Source organism: Scardinius erythrophthalmus (assembly GCF_964197995.2).
Source record: "Scardinius erythrophthalmus genome assembly, chromosome: 17".
NCBI classification, from domain to species: Eukaryota; Metazoa; Chordata; class Actinopteri; order Cypriniformes; family Leuciscidae; genus Scardinius; species Scardinius erythrophthalmus.
Window position 1 is genome coordinate 22,253,486 of NC_138237.1, and position 21,926 is coordinate 22,275,411.

A 21,926-nucleotide genomic window follows, 5' to 3' on the forward strand; every position below is an offset into this window, starting at 1 on the left:
GGATATAAGACTGCTTAATTTCACACAGCGGTGCTCCAAAAGTTTATCATACACATTCATCAAACCGAAGGGGACCACCGACACGCTAGTGTTAAGTTGTGAGAAGTGTATAGCATTACAGAGAGTTAAGAGCATTAGCCTATAACATAACTTCCATATTAGCATTTCACACTGTAACTACAGACTGTTTATACATGGAAATGAGAGACATAATAATACATCATAAGAGTGAAGATTTCCCACATCTCTCATTTACATTTATAAGCATTAATGCTTTTAGCAGACACTCAGAGCAACTAACAAGAGAAGAGCAAAGTGCCTTGGTTTAGGGTTATGACGTGATCAAATGCATCTTGCACAAATGTGTAACAAAGTACACCAAATTCAGTAGTTACAACAGTAAAATGAGGCTAAATTAACATGGGATCTTCTTTGTGGAGTAGGCCTACAAAAATATTACAGAATCTTTGTGCCGTTTTTATTATTTTTGATGACACATTCAAAATGGCATTTGTAGGCCTGGTTTCACAGGGTTTAGATTAATCCAGGTTTAGGATTTAGTTCAGTTATGGCATTTAGGCAGCTTTTATAAACATGCCTTAGAGAAAAAAAAGCATTTCTGGTGTGTGTCTTGAGACAAAACAATGGCAGTGACATTTAAGATTTGGCAGGTTACTTTCAGTTAAAACTGCTCAAACATACATTTTAGTATGAGACTAGCCTTGTCTGTGAAATAAATCTGTCTCGTTCCTAAATAGAAAAGCTACATTTAATGGTTGGTACATGTCTTACCGTACTGTTCAAACCACCGTTTGCATAACTGCACACAGGAGCCATAACCCTCTCTACAAATAGGCTATTAGATTTTTTTGACTCTAAGTTAAAATTAATTTGATACCTTTACAAGAAGCTAACTGATCAGACATTGCTGTTTATATAGGCTATTAGGCTACATGGGAGATACATAGCTAGACGCCTCATTATTTTACGCCAACTTAGGTTTAAAGCGTCTACTAACAGTCCTAAGTGCAGGGTCCACCTGCTGGCCAAATACATGCAAAACATCTAAAATATTATTACATTATTAAATAATACAAATAATATGATATTGGTCACTATTTTACAAAACTTGGATGGAGTTTTCACTAATAAACAGCCATTTGTACATCCACTATCTGTACAAAAATATATATATATTTTTTTTTAATTCCATCAACACCCATTATTATGCAAAATGCGTAATTATTTGAAAAAGGAATTATTGATCAGATAAATACATAAATAAGGATAACAGTTTTATTTATTGCCATTAAATTATAAAACATTAAAATATATTCTGTTCTTCGCACTGTCCTCTACATCACAATAACTTAATATCAGTAATCTCAGGAAACCGTATCACCACCTGTAGATTTAGATGATAGTTGAATAATAACACACATTTCAGTCTTACAGATCTATCAATGTTTTAATGATGTTAATGTCCGCGCGGCGGACTCCTCCCCGTTTGGAGCGAGCATGCAGCTCCGCTCACCATCATCATCAGATCTGCTCCTCTCAGGCCGCTGGGGGAGCACAGCTCAGCACACTGCACGGGACGGCGAAAAAAAGTCAAAGGGTTAAACTTGGACACACATGCGGCGGTGTTTTGATTAAAAACCCCATCCAAGTGTACATTGAAGCGACGTTGTTATTCGCTGGAAGAATTTTCCTTGATATGGGATTTGTTTTGAAAAGTACACACGAGCGTAGTTGAAGGATATAACTCCAGTATGCGGCAGTTTTGAAACAAAGGGGTCTGGTCCGGAGCGCCGTTGTCTCAGTGGTAAGACGCGCTGTTGTCTTAATAAAGAGCGGTTTACGGTTTCCTATAATGTTTCATTTTCAGCTTCTGTTTTAGTTTAGATAGTCGCGGTCGATTTACGCGTTTAACCCGAAACTCGTTGCTTTATTCGTTCACAACTCTCGTGTATACTTGATATCGCTGTAATAGGGGTCTCGTGGCGTGCCGCAGGGGTGGATGTGCGGCGCCGGTCACTTTCATTTCGGACAGATTCTATTATTTTTAATTTTTTTTAAGAAACAAAGTGACCTCAAAATACAGAAGCTTTGTCTATGTTTATGTTATTAATTAAGTATTCCACAAATAAATAAGACAAAGTCGTGATTTTTGGGATGGAACTAGAGGCTGTTGTAGTTCAGCGAACTTTGCTGGAGGACTTCAAGCTCACAGTAAATCTAGACAAGATTCTCCCCACAAGCACTCACTTATATGTCTTTAGTTCGCCTGAAGAACTGTGACATTTTCCCTGAAATAGAAGTAGTGTAGTTGAAGTGCCTAAACTGAACAGGAATTGCTTCTTTCCCTCTCACACTCATGTTTTTGTGTTTAAGGATTGGGGCCCTTTCTGGATGGGAAAGATGGAAACGGAGGGGCAGTGGTGGAAAAGCCAGCTCGCAGCGGACATCCATCAGTCTCTGCGAATTAAGGTGAGTTGAACAGCTTTGCGTCCATCATGGGTTGTTGTCACAATGCAGTTTTAATCCAAATGTACATTACAAATTCCAAACATTCCAAATGTCATTATCCAGGCCTCCGTCGCTTGGCTTGATTGCCACACATTAAACCAGGATTGGTTTGACTTGCCCAAGCTTTGATGGGGAAGTGTGAAATGTCACACAGCCCTTAGAAAACATCTCCTGATTGTGGCTTTATGAAGGTTCCTGGCCATCGCATCGTCTACATTTGTATGCAAAACACACTTCCCTGATCATGATCATATTAAATATCATCTATAACTAGGAACGCTGTCCCAGGACTTTCCGACGAAACCACCAGGGTCCTCTGTTTTTAGCCTACTTTTAGTTTAAATTGAACATATAGTCATATTTTTACGTTTTACATTTTTTTTTTTTTTACAAAACGTAACTTATATACACATAAAGCTCTGCACTAGTCTAGACCTTTACATAATTTGCTGAATAATATATGTATATGTGTGTATATATGTATATGTGTGTATATGTGTATATATATATATATATATATATATATATATATATAGTGTATGTATATATATATATATATATATACTGTGTATGTATATATATATATATATATATATATACTGTGTATGTATATATATATATATATATATATATATATACTGTGTATAAATATATATATATACTGTGTGTATATATATATATATACTGTGTATATATATCTATATGTATATATGTGTATATGTGTGTGTATGTATATATGTGTATATATGTATACTGTGTATAAATATATATATATATTTATACACAGTATATACATATATACACATATAGACATATGTGTATATATGTATATACTGTGTATAAATATATATATATATTTATACACAGTATATATATATATATATATATATATATATATATATATATATATATATATATATATATATATATAATTTAGCAAATGATGTAAAAGTCTAGACCAGTGTAGAGCTTTTATGTCGTTATTGGTCAACACACTTTTTGAGTTGGAACACTAGGAAGTGTATTGCTAAACCATGTGAACTTTTGTTTCCTCACTACTGAGTGAATTGCACTCATCAGACAGTGAGGTTTAAGTGCATTTATTTAGTGCAGTCTGTTGTCTTTTTATTGTCTGTCCTGTTTATTGCAGGGTGTGCTCACATCCGGTTGGGAATGTGAAGTGTTCTGTCTGCGTGTGTGGGTTTGTACTTGAGTTTGTCTGTTAGCTTGAGATTACTAAATCCTGCTGGGTTTATTCAGCATGTGTCAAGGAGTGGCTAAATGATGTATGTGACAGAAAGTGGGGTTTCTTTCGTGGCACGTTATTCTCTTCACCACCTGGTTGGTCAGAGTTGCACTATGTGAAATCTGGTGATGTGTAGGACTTAATTCACTGGAGAAGCAAAGCGATTCAGCTGTTTAGTGAAATATCTGAAGATTGGAGGTTTGGTGTTGGTGGATTTTATTTAGACAGAACAATCTCTCTCTGTTCACCAACGTGCAATGCTCAGTTAATGTTGTGCAGAAATGTTTACGGGATAACTCTTTGCACAGATAGGCTATAGTTTAAATTGTTTTGTGTGGGAGGTTGGCAGACTTCACCTCCCACTACGTCAATACCGAAAGCTAAGAGGCTTTGAAATGAATTGAAATCTTTTAGGAGGTTAATTAGCAGCCTTGCTCTTAATTTTGCTCTAATGTTTTTTAGCACAAATTAAATTTAGCAAGAATATGTTTTCTGTAATGGTGTTTTCCATCACTTCAGCTATAATTTAGTCTGTCTTCAGCAATGTAAATGGTAATATTCAAGCAAGTCTTTTCTCTCTTTTTTTGCATGTGTGTGATGTTCAAATGCCAATTCCTATTTTATCGTTGCGCAATCCATAAAAATGTCAAATGCCAAACTAGTTTTATTTCCTTTAGCTTTACCTTGTATCTATAGATGCTTTGAAAATGGTCACAATTAAAGCTTGTTCTCTTGAAAATGATTTGCATCAAGATATGCAGTTGACAATCTGATTCAAATACAGCAGCAGCTGTAGGGCTGTCTAGGCCCTACAAAAGGGCTCGTTGAGAGGGTCAAATCCCAGCCCCTCACCCCACAGGGGACAGATGGCTGTGAGACATGATGGCTAGGCCTGTAAAAGAACCAGCTTTTTCCTCAACAGTCACTATAAAGCGGCACACTCTGCCTGTGGGACTCATGTCTGGAAAGAGTTTGACAATTTAGCCGCTTATTAAGTGTGACTGCAGCCTTTTTGGGGATGTTTGAATTGTAATTTTTATGCAGTTGGTATCAGATGGATTTTTGAGAGCTGCTCTGGTTTGCTAAATTACAAAGAATGCTGACAAAAGGACATTACTATAATGGGTCTTATTTATGGAAAACAATTTGTTCATCTATTTGAACAGTGCAACACTATGTAAAAATGGTTTTAGAATTAGATGCAATTTATGCTCTTGGTTCATAAGTTTTTACTTTTCTAACCCTTTTACAAATTTATTTATTTTACTTTAAAAGTACAATTACCATCATACATAGTAATATCACAGAATAATAGAATTTTTTATGTTTAAAAAAATATCACACGGTCCTTCAGAAATCATTCTAATATGGTGATTTGGTGCTTGAAACATTTGAAAACAGTTGCGCTGCTTAATAAATTTGTGGAAACTGTGATAGATGTCATGAATCTTGAATAGAATTTATAAAGTTTAAAAGAACGGCATTTATTTGAGAAATCTTTTGTCACGTTATAAATATATTTTCTGTCACTTTTGATCAATTTAATGCATGTTAAATGAATTAAAAGTGAATGAAAGAAATGAAATTATCAATACTGAATGAAAGTATTAATTTCTTTCACACAAAAAAAAGTTAAATTTGGAATCTGCAATTTTTTATGTGAAAGAAATTAATACTTTCATTATATATATATATTATGTGTGTCACGATTCCTCAATTAAAGTCAAGTGCTTGTTTCCAATTTACAGATTAATAAGCAAAATACTGGAAGTGGTGCATTCCATGGATGAGAATTCATTAAACGCATTATTAGACTGCTTTCTAAGGCTGCACAATATATTAAAACAATTTAAAAATTATAATATAACTTAGTGCTATGTGAAATCGCAAAGGTTGCACAATAAAGAATAAAGAAATTAAGACTTCAGATGCAAAAACCTCTAAGTCCGTCTGACATTTTTCTTTTAAATCAGCATTTATTTATTTTTTTATCAGGCTCCTGTGTTTAGGTTCTGTAATTTCACTTTAATGGCAATGAAAAGGTTATTAGTCTGTAATTGAAATGCCCTATTTTAAAAAATCTCACTTTAGCCAATTCAGTGGTATTTAACCAATTTGATTGTCTTTTGCTGCAAAACCAGCTTTTGAAATTTTCTTCAAAAACCTCTAAACCCACCTCTTTGGACAATACATAATAAACAGTTGCAAAATCACTCCTGCCCCGTGACCACGTCCGTACCATGTTCAGGTCCAAGTGCTCACAGGTTGAATGTAACCCGCGGTTATTTCCCGATCCCACCCTATCTCTCTCCAGTCACTCCTAACTGTACTCTCTGAATAAAGGTAAAAGACTAAAAAATAATTCACGCAGTATAACCATAATGAGCAAAACATCCAAAAAAATGCATTGATCTTTTGGTAAACTAGTGGGTCACATTCATTCATAACACCTGAGGAAAATAAAACATTATATGCACACTTTGTATATACAGCCTCTTGTAATTGCAACTGTGTATCCTGTGCATTTTTGTATACCCTGTGTACTGTAAACATATTTTTTAGTATTTTGTGTTTATTCTGTATATTTGTACACGGTTAATCTTTACGTATTGTATAATATGTTTGTATTTTTGTATAGTAGTGTATAGTCCTGAGAAGTCTGGCTGCTTATGCATTACAATTTCCCCACTGGGGATTAATAAAGCATCCATCCACCCATCCATCCATCTATCCATAAATAGAAGACATTACACAATAACTACACCATATACATTACCGCACTTAAAATAAACAAAAATATATTATATAATATATATTTAAAATATAATAACCTATATACAATTTTAAATATATATAATACATAAATATAAAATTGATATCAAAGATAAATAATAAATAAATAACTATAAAAAGTGTACAGTTAAGTAAGTTTTGCACTTAGAAGTGCATTAAGTCAGTAAACATTAAACCGATATTAGTCAAATCTAAACTATCCGTTGTCATAAAATGTATCTTTCTAGTATAAACTTCTAAACATCTTGTTTATTTAAACAGGATAAAAACTTGCAGCTCAAACACACCCCGTCATTCATCTTAAAATCATATAATTCGATTCGCGTCTTCTGATTGGTTCTGTGAACTCAGAGGCTTTATCTGGCAAAGGGAAGTGGAGTTTAGAGGGTTCTGCCAACGAAGCGGTATTTCTGAATGGGCTGAGGTTGAGATTTAGCGGGTTTGAAGGGAAAGTATTTAATGAAGGTGCAATCTGTGCGGAGAGCAGTCACTCGATATCGTCCTCTCATTTTTGACAGAGGTGGCGGAGAGCAGCTTTGCATCTGAAGTCTTCAAATATATGTGCTGTGTATTTCAGAGTGAAGCGCGACCCATTAATTATTTAGATGCGTACAGGTTACATGTTTCTTCCAGTGTCTGAGACCGTTTACAGTAAATGCTGCTCTACACAAACTCTGTCGCTGCATGTGCTCTTTGTTTGGGTTTATAATAATGTCTAATAAAGTCTGATGCGCTTTGTGTTTCATAGCGAACTGTTGCACTGTTAGAATTTAAATACACAGAGTGCATCTCAGCTGTTCAATTAAAAAACCTCCATCTCTGCGTGAGCTCAGAGTTTGGGTTGCTTATAACATTCATCTAGGTATGCAACGTTACGTGTGTCATTTCATCAGATTTGTAATGCCAACACAGGAGAATACATCAATGTTCTGCAAATTGTTGTTCATTGTGATTTCAAAATAAAAGTTTAAACCCTCGCTGCGAGTTCGCATCTTTTGATGTCCACATGTTCTTGTTGAAGAAATGACAGTGGCTGTAGCATTTCTGTCATAAAGAAGTGTCTAAATAGTGGACATTTGGATTAAATGTTGTTTGGCCAATTTTAAACAAGAATTTGATCATGCTGTAAAGTGTAATAACAATTACAATAGTACTATGTAACAAACCTTTTCTCCATAGGAGCTGAAGTTGCCGACGTACCAGGCCCACTCTCCACAGATCGGGATGCGCCGGTACTTTGCCGACCTGCTCGCTGTTCTCAGTAACCGATACCAGCTGTGCCCTACAGCGCGTCACCTGGCCGTCTACCTGCTCGACCTCTTCATGGACCACTATGACGTAGCGGTGCGGCAGCTGTACGTCATCGCCCTCTCCTGCCTCCTCCTGGCCAGTAAGTCAAAGAGTAATGTGATTGCACTGTAGTTGATGCTTTTATGTGCCTGTGCTGCTGGTGTTTCATCCCCTTTACCTGTACCTGATCCGGCTGTAAACTCATTGCAGGTAGCCGAAGTCAAATTGAACTCAAGAAATTTCATTTTTGTGAGTGCTCGCATTGAACGGAGCAAGTGTGTGTGACTCTAGCTGGCTGTTGTATTGTGCCTGTGTGACAGCTGTGTGCATAAGAGGGCATGGCCTCCGCTGGCCTCAAGACCTTTTAGTCAGTCTCCAAGGCAACCCATCCAACGCACAAACCAGAAAGATAAAGCTGCATTGGCATGATGCAAGCCTCCAAAGTCTAACCGGCGATTTCTGGTAGATTACGAAAGCAAAAGGAGAGAGGCCGTCTTGCAGTGACGCAGGAGTGTCGCCTGATGTCTCCAGTAGATGTATAGTGCTGGAAACAAGGAAGTCTGACTCAATATACGTGTGCTGTGTAATGTGGCATGGCGTGTTATCAGTGGTGGCAAGTCTGCTTGCTTACACACAAAACAAAGCGGGACAGATAAGATAAGAGGGGGTGACTTGTGTCGCCATGTGTTGGTGTTTTTCACAGATTAAAATCTGGAGCCTAGATCAAGGCGGCCGAAAACAGATTTCGTAATGACAGTTATTAATTCAGATTGCTTTCTGCGTATGCATCTGTACTTAAATGACCTGAATAATCTAAAGGTTGTCTTTAAATGCCAAATCTCTCTCATACTTCTGACCCTCATTATGGCTGGCTCTTGTTGGGGGAGGGTTGTTTTGCGCTGGCCGGCAATTGGCAGTGTTCAGGCATTAATTAATTGCTTTGACTGAATGAATAATGGCTTTGGCTCATGTTCCTTGTTAAAATATCCCTCCCTCTCCCGAAGTCATTGATTCAGGCGGCTGCGGCCATTGTTGGGTTTCTCTAAGAGTCGCCTGGAGTCAGTGTGTGTGGGACAGGGCGCTTAAATCTGAGAGCTTATAGCAAAGTTTCCATTCAGACCAAGATTTATTATGACAAATTGTAGGGAGACGCTCTCTTTGCATTAAACAAACTGGCTTGTGATTGCATGTTATAGAAAATCCCATCTTACGATTCATTTTAGTGTTGTTCGTGTGCTCCTATTTAGAGGTTAATCGTATACTACTGCCTGTCAGTGTTGTTAAAAACTATTTTTGTTCATTAAAATAAAGCTAAAAAAAATTTGGATAAAAAACTTAAAAATTAGAAATGCTATTTTGGCAACTAATGGAAATAAAAGTAATAAAATGACTGAAATGAAAAGAAATGGTCCCGTTAGTTATTAACAATGTTAATACATTGTATTTATTAATCTTTGTTAAAGTTTTAGTAAATAAAAATACATGAGTATTCATGAGTTCATTTGTTAGTTCGTGTCAGCTAAACTTCGTTAAATAATGTTGAATTATACAACTTTTATTTTTGTAATGTATTAGTAAATGTTAAAATTCACATTAAGATTAATAAATGCTTTAGAATTATTTTTCATTGTTAGTTCATGTTAGCTAAAGTAGTCAACTAATGTTATCTAATGGAACCTTATTGTGAAGTGTTACCAAATAAATTAAAGATATAGAAATATAAAACTAATAAAAATGGCAAAAGCACGTAACAAATACTAAAAAGAAACGCTAACTGCAAATATTAAGGAATATTATAATAATAATACTAAAATAACACTGCTGCCTGTCTAAAGCTCATTTGCTTTGGTTTAAGTTTTTTTTTAAGCTCGTATAATTTGAAACCAGAGCGTAACCTCGTATTAAGTCGGTATTAACACTGGATGATCATCCTGAAGGCTGAGTCTGCAGAAATTGCACCATGCCGAGAGCTTCAGCTGAGAACATGTGAAAATCTAATTTTCAGGTGATAATGTTCAGCGATGAATGATGGCTAAATGCAGCTTGAGGATATGCATGGGCGAACACTTGAGCTTGATGTTATCAGCACAATTAGCCCCCCACACCCACCCGCTCTCATTCTTTTAGCTGAAAACTTTGGAGGAGGAGAAGAGGGTGAGATATCAGGCTCATTTCCTCTCCTGAACTGGGGTGATGGGGGTTTGTTATGGTAACCGGTTTAAAGCACAATGCATGACGTGAAACTCGTTTTTCTTCATCGAATCTGATAGCATGTAAACATAAAAAAGCCATCTTTTTGGATATTAAAGGTTTATTCTCTGCATGTTGAAGGAATAATGAAAACAAGATGAGTTGAAACCTTAATCGTGTGGTACTTTTCCGTCTTCATCAAGAAGCCCTGTTGAAACGGCATCTGTCCTGTAACTAATGGGGCTGCAGCTCAGAAAACGGTGTAGAGTAGCATGTCAAATGCAGGCTGGCCCTTTCCTCAGGAGGGCGAGGGAGGGGTGGGGGAGCTGAGGGCCCTAGAGGAGCATGTTTGAACTGAAACACTCAGCAGGGTTCCTGATATTCAGATTAGTGTGACAGATTCCCCCTTGAGGTTTGATGCTAATGAAAAGAATTTGTACACCCCAGGTAATTAAGAAAAGACACTGGGCAGTGTTTTTTTTGTGTGTCAGCTTGGCATTTTTGACATTTTATTAATGCATTTTTGAGGTCCACCAGTGTTTCCTGTTCTGCTGCTGGATATACAGTGAAATGAAAAAAAGAAAAGAAATTGTATTTGTCCTGGGTTTTGAGTTCAAGTCTTTGTGTGTGTGTACATATCATATAGCCTATATATATATATATATGTGTGCGTGTGTGTGTGTGTGTGTGTGTGTGTGTATATATATATATATATATATATATATATATATATATATGTGTATGTATGTATGTATAAACACACACACACACATTTAGGAAACATAAAATGCTATTTATAAAATTCAGCCTGAATACTACTAAAACGCTATTTCATATTTGAAAGAAATCGTGGATGTTTTAGGAAAATCTCAGTACAATTGACAGAATTCTCCTGTGACGCATGTATACACTGTTGAGAAACTAGAGCGAGAGTTTAAAGTGCATTTTAAAGAGAGTTTATTTTCTAAACTGAATTGCTCATAGCTGAAGAAACACCCACTTATTGCCCGGTTAATTTCAGGGGTTACTTAGAGTAAATATTTTAGGTCGTAGAGGTTCAACTGGATGAACACATGGTGTAACGAATTACTTACTAAATCTGTGAGAGCATTTATTGAATTAACATCTGACTCTTCTGATAACTGGGTGTTTATATTACAGCTTGCAGTAGATGCACAGTTTTTGTTTTAATAAAGGGTACTTTTACTTTTAACAGCAAAATATTATTCAAATCAAAGTTTATTAGAAAAATTGGTACACAGCCATATGTGCAGAGCGAGTATATGTGACCCTGGACCTCAAAACCAGTCATAAGTCGCACGGGTATATTTGTGGCAATAGCCAACAATGCATTGTATGGGTCAAAATTATCGATTTTTCTTTTATGGCAAAAATCATTAGGATATCAAGTAAAGATCATGTTCCATGAAGATATTTTGTAAATTTCCTACCGTAAAGATATAAAACATTTATTTTGGTGAGTGAATGCAGCACAACTGTAAATGCACAAGGCGATTTTCTCAATGTTTCGATTTTTTTGTTCCCTCAGATTCAAGATTTTCAATAGTTGCGTCGCGGCCAAATATTATCCTATTCATATCTACCATACATCAATGGAAAGGTTATTTATTCAGCTTTCTCAATTTAAAAAAATTGACCCATGTGACTGGTTTTGTGGTCCAGGGTCACATATGATGTAAAGGCCTGATAGTGCTTTAAGATGTAATGTTTCATTTAATAGGACAAAGACCTGACGTTGTCTATAGCATGCGTTTATTGAAAGTGCCAAGGAATGAAGGAGTGACCTTGGTTTCTCTTTTCTGTTTGGACTGTGTCTCCTCCGCCAGCCAGTGATCTGTGGGGGACTGTGTGCGCTCAACCATGAGCCGCAGAAGTCAGAGGTCGTGGGGCCCTTATTGTTGGAGCATTAGACTGCAGGGGAAGCAATACTAGGGAGCCTTGGACTTTGGGGAAAAGATATTAACACCTAGCACCTAGAGTCAGGAAGGGGAAACCAAGAGAACAAAGGAATTCTGAAGAGAAGGGCTAATTCACCATGAGGCAGCTGTGCTCTTTCATTACAGGAATTCATGAAATGCCTCACCTTGATGCCAATGCATATCCTTTTAAAGAAACCTAAGTGTGTGAATGAAGCACAGAGGTGTATTGTTCTTAGATCAAGAATGTTTTAGATCTCAGTGACATCTGGAAAAAAAGAAATCGCTATAAAATTCCCTTGCTTTCATCCATTAAACATCATGAATCTGTAACGTGACATCTCTGATGTGATGTCTGGGATAACAGCGGGATAATCCACAGGGAAATCCATTCGTATTTTAACATTGTGATTTAACCAAGCATGTAACATTGATCAAATGAAATGCATGAGCTCAAATATTTGCCGGTCTTTTCACAGGTAAGTTTGAGGAGAAGGAGGACCGTGTGCCCAAACTGGAGCAGCTGAACACTCTGGGCTTCATGTGCAGCCTGAACCTCACCCTCAACAAGCGGGACCTCATCAAGATGGAGCTGCTGCTGCTGGAGACGTTCGGTTGGAACCTGTGCATGCCCACACCTGCCCACTTCATTGACTACTACCTCCACGCTGCTGTCCAGGAAGGGGACCTACACAACGGCTGGCCCCTCTCCTCCCTGTCCAAGACCAAAGCTTTCATGGACAAGTACACACACTACTTCCTGGAAGTCTCTTTGCAAGGTAAGAAAAATAAGTAATTTTTATTTGAATTTTATTGAAAATGAAATGAGTAATAGTGATGAAACATTTAGCAAGTAAAAATGTAGTTTGAGTAGATCAATTCATATTGTAAATTTGATAGAAATGTTATAATTTTGATATCACATTACACATTAGCATTAACATTAGCACAATTATTACGATTTTTTTTAAAGGAAGTCTCTTATGTTCAACAAGGCTGAATTTATTTGATCAAAAATACAGTGAAAAGAGTTATATTGTGAAATATTGAATTGAAATGTAATTTATTCCTGTGATGCAAAGCTGAATTTTCAGCATCATTACTCCAGTCTTCAGTGTCACATGATCCTTCAGAAATCATTCTAATATGCTGTTTTGCTGCTCAAGAAACATTTCTTATTATTATCAATGTTGAAAACAGTTGTGCTGCTTCATATTTTTGTGGAGACAGTGATACATCTGTTTCAGGATTATTTGATGAATAGAAAGTTCAAAAGAACAGCATTTACTTAAATATATATTTTTTGTAACATTACAGTCACTTGATCAATTTAATAGAAGTATTCTATCAAACTAAATCCTCCTGACAGTAGTGTGTATTACATTATAATAATAATGTACAATTCCTATAATAATGTAGAATACAGTACAATGTACAATAATGTACAAAAGTCAATATATGTGACCAAACCTTAATTGAATAAATTCTTTTTTTTTTTGCTTGGCAACTGTAAATGGCCTACTGACTAATGAACTTTATAATTACATTAATGAATTTTATTAATGTACATTAAAGGGATAGTTCACTTTGAAATTAAATTTTGGTATGTTTTAGCTTACCTCAAGGGCATCCAAGATGTAGGTGTCTTTTTTTCCGCAGTAGTTTCAATTTTGATATTTTTAGGTCAAACCGTTCTTGTCTGTCAGTCATATAATGCAGGTCTATGGTCACTGTCTCAAAGAGCATGCACAGAGTCCAAATTAAAACAATTCCCCATCGTCCAAATTAAACAATTCCCCATCGTAAGTACACATTGATGGCCTAAGACACGAAACGAGCGGTTTGTGTGAGAAAACGAACAGTATTTATATCATTGTTACCTCTTGAACACAGCCGCGTCCAAGTGATCTGAGGGCGCGGGCGGGTATAGATACATACACTAGATGTCGCCAGATGTCGCCATGGCTACTGCAGTTCATTGGAACGAAACCGTAGCCAAGGCGACATCTAGTGTATATATCTATACCCGCCCGTGCCCTCAGATCACTTGGACGCGGCTGTGTTCAAGAGGTAACAATGATATAAATACTGTTCGTTTTCTCACACAAACCGCTCGTTTCGTGTCTTAGGCCATCAATGTGTACTTACGATGGGGAATTGTTTAATTTGGACGACAGGGAATTGTTTTAATTTGGACTCTGTGCATGCTCTTTGAGGCAGTGACCATAGACCTGCATTATATGACTGACAGACAAGAACGGTTTGACCTAAAAATATCAAAATTGAAACTACTGCGGAAAAAAAGACACCTACATCTTGGATGCCCTTGAGGTAAGCTAAAACATACCAAAATTTAATTTCAAAGTGAACTATCCCTTTAACATTTACAATAATGTAATTTAATTTTTAATCAAATATAAATTTAAATGCATGTTTTATTTTTTAAATGCTTAGTAAATAATCATTATTTGATATAATTTATTGCTTATTTTTAAAATCGTTAAATATCTCTTCAATCTCTTACAAGGATATAATATAGCGTGTTTTGTGTGCGTCTTTGTTGTAGATCATGCCTTCCTGAGCTTCAGGCCCTCTCAGGTGGCAGCTGCATGCATAGCTGCGTCCAGAATCTGCCTGCAGATCTCCCCCAGCTGGACCACTGTCCTCCACCTGCTCACGGGCTACTCCTGGGATCATCTGACGCAGTGCATCCAGCTCATGTTACTGTAAGAGCAAACCCTCGCAGTATATACCCTCGTTCATGCAGCATAATGTTCCCTGAAGTAAACCGCACATGCTTCACCTTGCCCTTACAGTTGCCTTTCGTTTCATTTTTCAGCGCTCATGACAACGACGTAAAAGAGGCCAACAAATCCAAATCCTCCCCTTCTGCCGGTCAGAGTCTCCAGCCACAAGGTCTCATCCCCCCCAGCCCCGCCACCCCCTCTCTGCAGAGGCAGCCCACCTCCAGCACCCAGCAGCTGCTCCTCCAGGCCAGCAACTACCCACAGCTCTCCCAACACTCGCCGGCACTGTCCCAGCTGCACATGCTGGCCGACTGCCAGGCCCTGGGACCCGTGGGCTCTCGGGAATATCTGCAGCCCCACCAGGCCAGTCTGCTTTCGGCCTCGATGCCGGCCAGCTCCTTCGCTTCTTTCCCCAGCTTGGCGTCGGGGCTGCGAGGCTTGCCCCTCCCGGGTCCCATCTCCATGCAGGTGAGCATGGGACCCGAGCGCCACTGCCTCGGTCTGACTTACGGGAGCGGCTACTTGAGCTCCCACCACACCTTCACAGCCGGCTGCTTTGACAGGTGACGCCAGGAGAGGGAGGACAAACTCAACCTTGGGCTGCCACCGTCCTCCGCCCCCGAGGGGCTTCGTCTTGGACGCCGGCAAAGACTTTCCAAACAGAAGGCCAAGAGTCGAGCGGACCCCACGGAGGTTATAGTATTAACTTAAAAAACGGCCTTTAAGCTCTCGTTTTGTAGCTTTGGCTGCTTCCTTTTGGGATTTTTATGAACTGAGGATGTCTATTTTTGAAGATTATTTAGCCAAGTGAGGACCTTCTTCCAGTGCTGTGCCACAAACTGTCAAGCTCAAAAAAAGAGGAAGGATGCTCTTTTGACTTAGGGATTATGACAAATATCCTTTTTTTTTTTTTAAGCATACAGCCTTAAGAAGAGAAATCATGGAGATCCGGATTCCATCACACCAGCATTTTCAAACGAGTCCTTGAACTTTCACACTGGATTTTGCTGTATGGTCCTTTGATGCTGCTGCCTTTTATATGAACCGATGGCTTTACGACCAAGAATCCTGTCTCCCTTCTGGTCTTGTTTACAGTGACATGCCACAAATCAGGGATGTACAGATATCTTTAATACATACACACAACATACCATTGAACCAGCTGATGTTTGTATGAAGTAGCTCCTTTTGTTTCTTGCCGATGCGGTCTGGGGAGAAGGTTGACGTTAGGCCGAGGCTCCGGTTCCCTCAGGCAGATGGAAGGAGACGCCCCGAGGGACGGAGGCATCTGTGCTGGAGGAAACCATGCTTTACCAGTTCCTCCTCCCCAAAGGGAAAAATAGCCATGATCGCCCTGCAGTTCTGCCGTGCGCTATGAAGACGACTTCATTGTTCCTATCAGACACTGTGGCTCGTAAAGATTACCTCACTGTTACACTGTCGTTCACATTTACCTCCAAGGTCATGCTAAGAACTGGTTTAACCTCACCGCTCGGGTTAGAAAAGATGGTTCTGCTGTTACAGTGAGCTTCAATTTGTAGCGTCATACCTTTAGATCAACATTTTAGTCCAGACGTCTTTGTTTCTGTTAAACAAACTGGATATTTTAAAGCAGACTGTAATATTTGGTCCAAAATATTTTATGATTATTGTTGCAAACTAAAGATAAAATTAACCAAACATTATTTCCTGTTCTTTTTTTTGTTGTTGGGTTCTTAGACTACACAATGAATTCCTTTATGTTGACTGGCCTTTAGACCAAAGTGTCTGCTTTACGTCCTGCTGAATGAGAAGCTTTTTCAACCACTTTACTGGACTTTGGATCAAAATCTTTCTCCTACAGTCCTGAACTTTGAACTACCTCAATATATTGCCATTTACTTGCTGATTCTGCAGGGCTTGTCTTTACGTTTTATGTTTTTTCTTAATTGGTCAGAACATTCATGTGTTTCGTTGCATTTTTTTTTTTCATCCAGAACATTTTTTGTGTTAAAGTCCCGTATTTTGTAGAGAACGGTGTTCACTGTAACAGACACGCACTGTTTGATATTTCAAGTCATTCTCTTGTTGAAGCCTCTGTGTGTGCAATATGTAATCAGTAGTTTGTTACTTTTTAGACTGTATATTTTTTATTTTGTACCACTACTTTTTTACTATGTAGAATTAGTTTTTTGTTGGTTTGGTTTGTTTTAACACGCGATTACTGCTTCCAGGCAGTGATTTATTTTTCCACCAAGAAAATGTTGCACATTGCAACCAATGTCTCCTGAATCTCTAGGCATTTAGTAGACTAGAGAATTGATTCTGCTCATTCAGTGATCTAATGGGTTTATTTAAAAGCCTGTATTTGGGTAGGGGAGGAGATAACAGGTGTAAATTGGATGAAAACCCAAGAAATAAAATGAAAAGAGAAAAAAAAAAAAGCACAAAAGCTTGGTAAATGTTTCGTTCATGTGTGAATCATACATTTTGAATAGACGCTGGATTTGCATGGCTCAAGGCGAGTTGTTTCATGTGAATGTCTGGACTCATTGCACATGAAAAGGTCTTTGGAAGTGGTGAAGGGGGCGGGGGGATGGGGGGGTGGGGTCGTGTTCATTTGGCTCCACCCCAAATACCACTGCCCTCCCCCTTCCTCCCGGCATGTAACGTGCTGGACTGAAGACAATGGGGGAGATTCCTGCCCCACATGGTGGTTCTTCCTGTCACTAAACACCACTAAACAAATAAAGCGCATCCAACTGAGTACCACTGATCGTTTCAGAGATAAAAGCTCTCGGGCTCAAAGAGCAGCCGACAATTAGCTACAGTGAAGTTGGAGTAATGGGCAAAAAGTTCTTTTTCTGTCCGTGGGTGTGGTGCAAAACAGAGAAGAAGATAAGATTTAACATTGGAATGTACAGAGATCATTTGATCATAGTGGTTATAGGCTTTTACTAAAACAAAGTGAATTACACAAAGAGTCCTTTAAAATAATAGAGGCAGCCATGATGTAGCTTCGCTGACGTGTTAGACCTTAAAGGGAGAGTTCAACCAAAAACATTCCAAACCTGTATGACTTCATTTCTTTTGTGAAACACAAAAGAAGATATTTTGAAGACTAACACCGTTTCGACTTCCAATGTATTTTTTTTTTGTGTAGTCAACGTGAACCGAAAACTATTTGGTTATCAACATTCTTCAAAATATCTTCTTTTGTGTTCCACGGAAGAAAGAAAGTCATACAGGGTGAGTAAATTATGATTTTTGGGTGAACTATCCCTTTAATGACCTTATAAAACCTTTCTTGACTTAAGCCTTATTATACAACCTTATATAATTTTATTCTTTTAAGAGGCCATATCACTTTATAGGCTATAAACTGGTCTAGGAGTATGTCAGAGTTGCTGAAAGTGATGGTTTATTATTAAATTAACTTTTAAAATACTAGTATTTTTCTCACACACCTATTGTTTCACTTTAGAAGACATAAGGGGTTCTATGAATCACTGTTGTGATCTTTGTGTTCATCTGGAAAAATAAATAAAAATAAATCATCTGAGGGTGAATACATTTTTAATTTTTGGGTGGAACATCCCTTTAAAATGTTAACAATTAAATCCCGAAAAAGATGGAGCTCGCGGATTAGGGGTTTTGCAGAGATTGGCCTCTTATCTGTTTAATTAAAGAGATTGGGTGGATAGCAGACTGAGAGAGGGGTCCTCCCTTTGTGCTGGAGGCTGGTGGGGGGTACATGCGCAGACCCTGGGAGGTGGGACACATGTCTGAGTTGGTGTGATGATGAAGAGATGTCAAATCAGATGAGGGGGGTTGAGAGCTGGCAAAGGGGCAGTTGGGTAATGGATCATTTTCACAACCTTTGTTTGCAAAGCAAGGAAGGGGAGGGGCTGGCACCTTTTTTCTTAATTATCAGGAGGGGGTCCCTCTAAACAGAAGCGCTCCCTCGACTGCTTTTGTTTTATTTCTTTATGCATTCGTGGTCAATTACAATGAACTGTTTTGATGAGTTAAAGATTAAACACGCTACACCTTTTAAAACATTTTTTTGAATTGCTTATGTCTTAATCTAAAAATAATTGCATTGAAAAATAAAGCCACATGTCCTTATTTATTAGTATTGCCCTCAGAATTATTTTATTTTACTTTATTTTATTTTGCTTCTTAATATCTTAAAAATGCTTTAAAATCAAGCCGCACCTACTTTATTTTATTAGTATTGTCCTCAGTATTTTATTTTATTTATATATTTAGAGTGTGTACATACACACACAAATATATAGAGTGGATATACACATATAGATAGACACACACACACACATATAGGCATATATATATATATATATATATATATATATATATATATATATATTATACACACATATATATATATATATATATATATATATATATATATATATATATATTATACACATATATATATATATATATATATATATATATATTAGGGCTGTCAAAAGATTAATCGCGATTAATCGCATCCAAAATAAAAGTTTGTGTTTAAATAATATGTGTGTGTACTGTGTATAATTAAATTTGTATATATAAATACACACACATGCTTGTATATATTTAAGAAAAATGTGTAATTTATATATAAAAAAAATATATTTATATATAATATAAATTATATATAAATATATACAGTATATGTATGCAAATATTTCTTAAATATATACATGCATGTGTGTGTATTTATATATACAAAATAATTATACAGAGTACACACATATATATTATGTAAACACAAACTTTTATTTTGAATGCGATTAATCGCAATTAATCTTTTGACAGCCCTAATATATATATATATATATATATATATATATATATATATGTATATATATATATATATATATATATATATATGTATATATATATATATATATATATATATATATATATATATATGTATATATATATATATCAAATAAAATACTGAGGACAATAAAGTAAAGTAATGTTGAATGTGTCTGAATAAATTTGGGTTTGACTGTGTATATATATATATATAATACATACATACAGTCAAATCCAAATTTATTCAGACACATTCAACATTTCTCACATTATCACAGTTTATTTGCTATAGTTTAGAAAATGATAATAAAATATGAAAAGAACTCAGTTATCAGATCAGTTGATATTTCACTGGTTTTGGCCATTCTTCTGTTAGACTGTCTCAAAGATGAATTAGGTTGAATAGCCAGCTGTTTAATTTAAGTACACAATTAGATAATACCAATTTAGGTAAACCAATTACCAAGCAATGCTTAATTTTCTTCAGTCTGTGGTGTAAAAAGGTCGCATTAGCAATTGAAGAAAAAAACACTTAAGCAAAACATGGTCCGAACTGTCTGAATAATTTTTGGTCCCAAATTTGTATACATTTTACTGGTAGTCCACTGTATGAAGAATTGTTGGGTTTCAGTTTACTTTATTTTGCGATCCTCACTTACATAAATGAACTATAGTCTCCTGCACCCACTATTAAAATAATATCAAAATTATGTCAGAATAATTTTTGCTTTGATGGTATGTGTGTGTATTTGTTTGATTAAGAATGTCTCAATCTTGAAGAGTTACCTAGAAAAATCAAGCCTCTACTTGCTTTGTTATCATTAGTGTTTCCATAGGGATGCATTAAAAATGGATGCTTATGTCTTTGTTAGAGAACTGCCTGTGGGCTTCATGCAGGATTTAAGTGTGGACTGCCCTCCAGTGGTCATGCTGTCAGCAATCATTCTAATTTGATTAGATATTTCACCTCTTTATAATGATACATCATTAGATGCTCAGTTCATCATTTAATAGTTGTAGAGGAAAGACCAGGAGACAGTTGTCAGTTTAGCTCATACACTTTATTGAAGTAAATTGGAGATCAGAGCAGAAGAGGGTCATTTATCTCAATATTAGAGTTAGATCTTCTTGCTGGTACGTACATAAACAACCGGACCCTTGGCAGTTGGCACTGTGGAGGTCTGTGAAGCAAAGCAAGGGGACTTTAGCTACTTTACAATAATTGCATATCATTTCATAATGTCTATAATGATAATACCTCACCTCCACCAGCTTTCCACCGCTGATCTCAGATGTATGTTGGTACTTGGGGAAACTTATGGCCAGCTTGGCCCCATCCATGGAGACTATGCCCTGGTGAGGACAGATGAACATACTAGCATTTAAGAATCTCACATAAGTTGGAGATACACAGTCATATTCAGAAGCTGCAGTCCAATCTCTCTAATCTGTAAGGACTTTCTATGCCATTGCCATACCTTAAATTTCTTCCCTCCAACAGTCTCCATCTCACTCTCTTTGCCAAGAGTGAATTTGTTGTTCACAACGTGGTTTTTTGGGTAGTACTGGATCCATGTGAAGTCCTCTCCGTTCTGGATGATTTCTGTCACAAGCTTGAAGTCATGGCCCTTCGAGATGACATCATCAGGGATACCTGAGGTGTGTAAGAGCGATCAGAATTTAGAGAATCTGGCTTTTGTGGCGATTTTATTAAATTCACAAATTTGTAACAATTAACACTTAAGAAGACCACCCATATCAGCTGACAGTTATACTAATAAAGAAAGGAGGTGGGGCTTGATTTCTCAAAGCATTTTTTTAAGATTAAGATATTCTTAAACAAAAATATAATATGCACACACGTATATTCAAATTTAAATCTACACTCTTAAAATGAACCTTTCATTGAACATTTTGTAAAAGAACAATTTTTTCTTAATGTATTTTTATACTGTTCCAGTATAAAGAACCTTTGTAAAATGGAAGATTTCCATGGATTTTAAAAGTTCTTCGTAAAATGATGCCAATGAAGAACATTTATTATTTGGGCGACAAGAACCTTAAGACATGCTTGCAAATGATATGCAGGACAACATTTTCTTGTCCAAAGCAATTCATGGTACAAGGACGGTCTAAACTAGATCAGCCTGTGATTAAGTGGATGGAAGTGTGGCCCGAAATTCACGAATTTTTCGAGTAGTAACTCTTCCACTGACGTTACCACCAGCAACAGAACAAAAAATAGTTGTTTGAAAAGAAGCGGCTTACCAATCAGTTTGCAGAACTCTTCATATCCGTCCTGAGATTCGGTTTCCCACTTTCCGTTGAAAGCCATGGTTTGGGTGTTGATTGTTGGTTGGAGACGAAGAGCGAGCT

General features: G+C 36.9%; 2 protein-coding genes across 2 annotated transcripts; one reads left to right on the plus strand and one right to left on the minus strand.

Moving 5' to 3' along the window:
• Positions 1-1,454: 1,454 nt before the first annotated feature.
• ccnjl (cyclin J-like) lies at positions 1,455-17,123 on the plus strand. Its single transcript, XM_081390504.1, has 6 exons — positions 1,455-1,825; positions 2,395-2,490; positions 7,748-7,958; positions 12,465-12,764; positions 14,552-14,711; positions 14,825-17,123. The coding sequence occupies exons 2-6, from the start codon at positions 2,413-2,415 to the stop codon at positions 15,297-15,299; spliced, it is 1,224 nt and encodes a 407-aa protein (XP_081246630.1). The 5' UTR covers positions 1,455-1,825; positions 2,395-2,412; the 3' UTR covers positions 15,300-17,123.
• Positions 17,124-20,668: 3,545 nt separating this feature from the next.
• Positions 20,669-21,885, minus strand: fabp6 (fatty acid binding protein 6, ileal (gastrotropin); the record flags this gene model as incomplete). The annotated part of the gene is made up of 4 exons (XM_081390112.1): positions 20,669-20,731; positions 20,814-20,903; positions 21,029-21,204; positions 21,819-21,885. The coding sequence occupies 4 exons, from the start codon at positions 21,883-21,885 to the stop codon at positions 20,669-20,671; spliced, it is 396 nt and encodes a 131-aa protein (XP_081246238.1).
• Between the last annotated feature and the right edge of the window lie 41 nt (positions 21,886-21,926).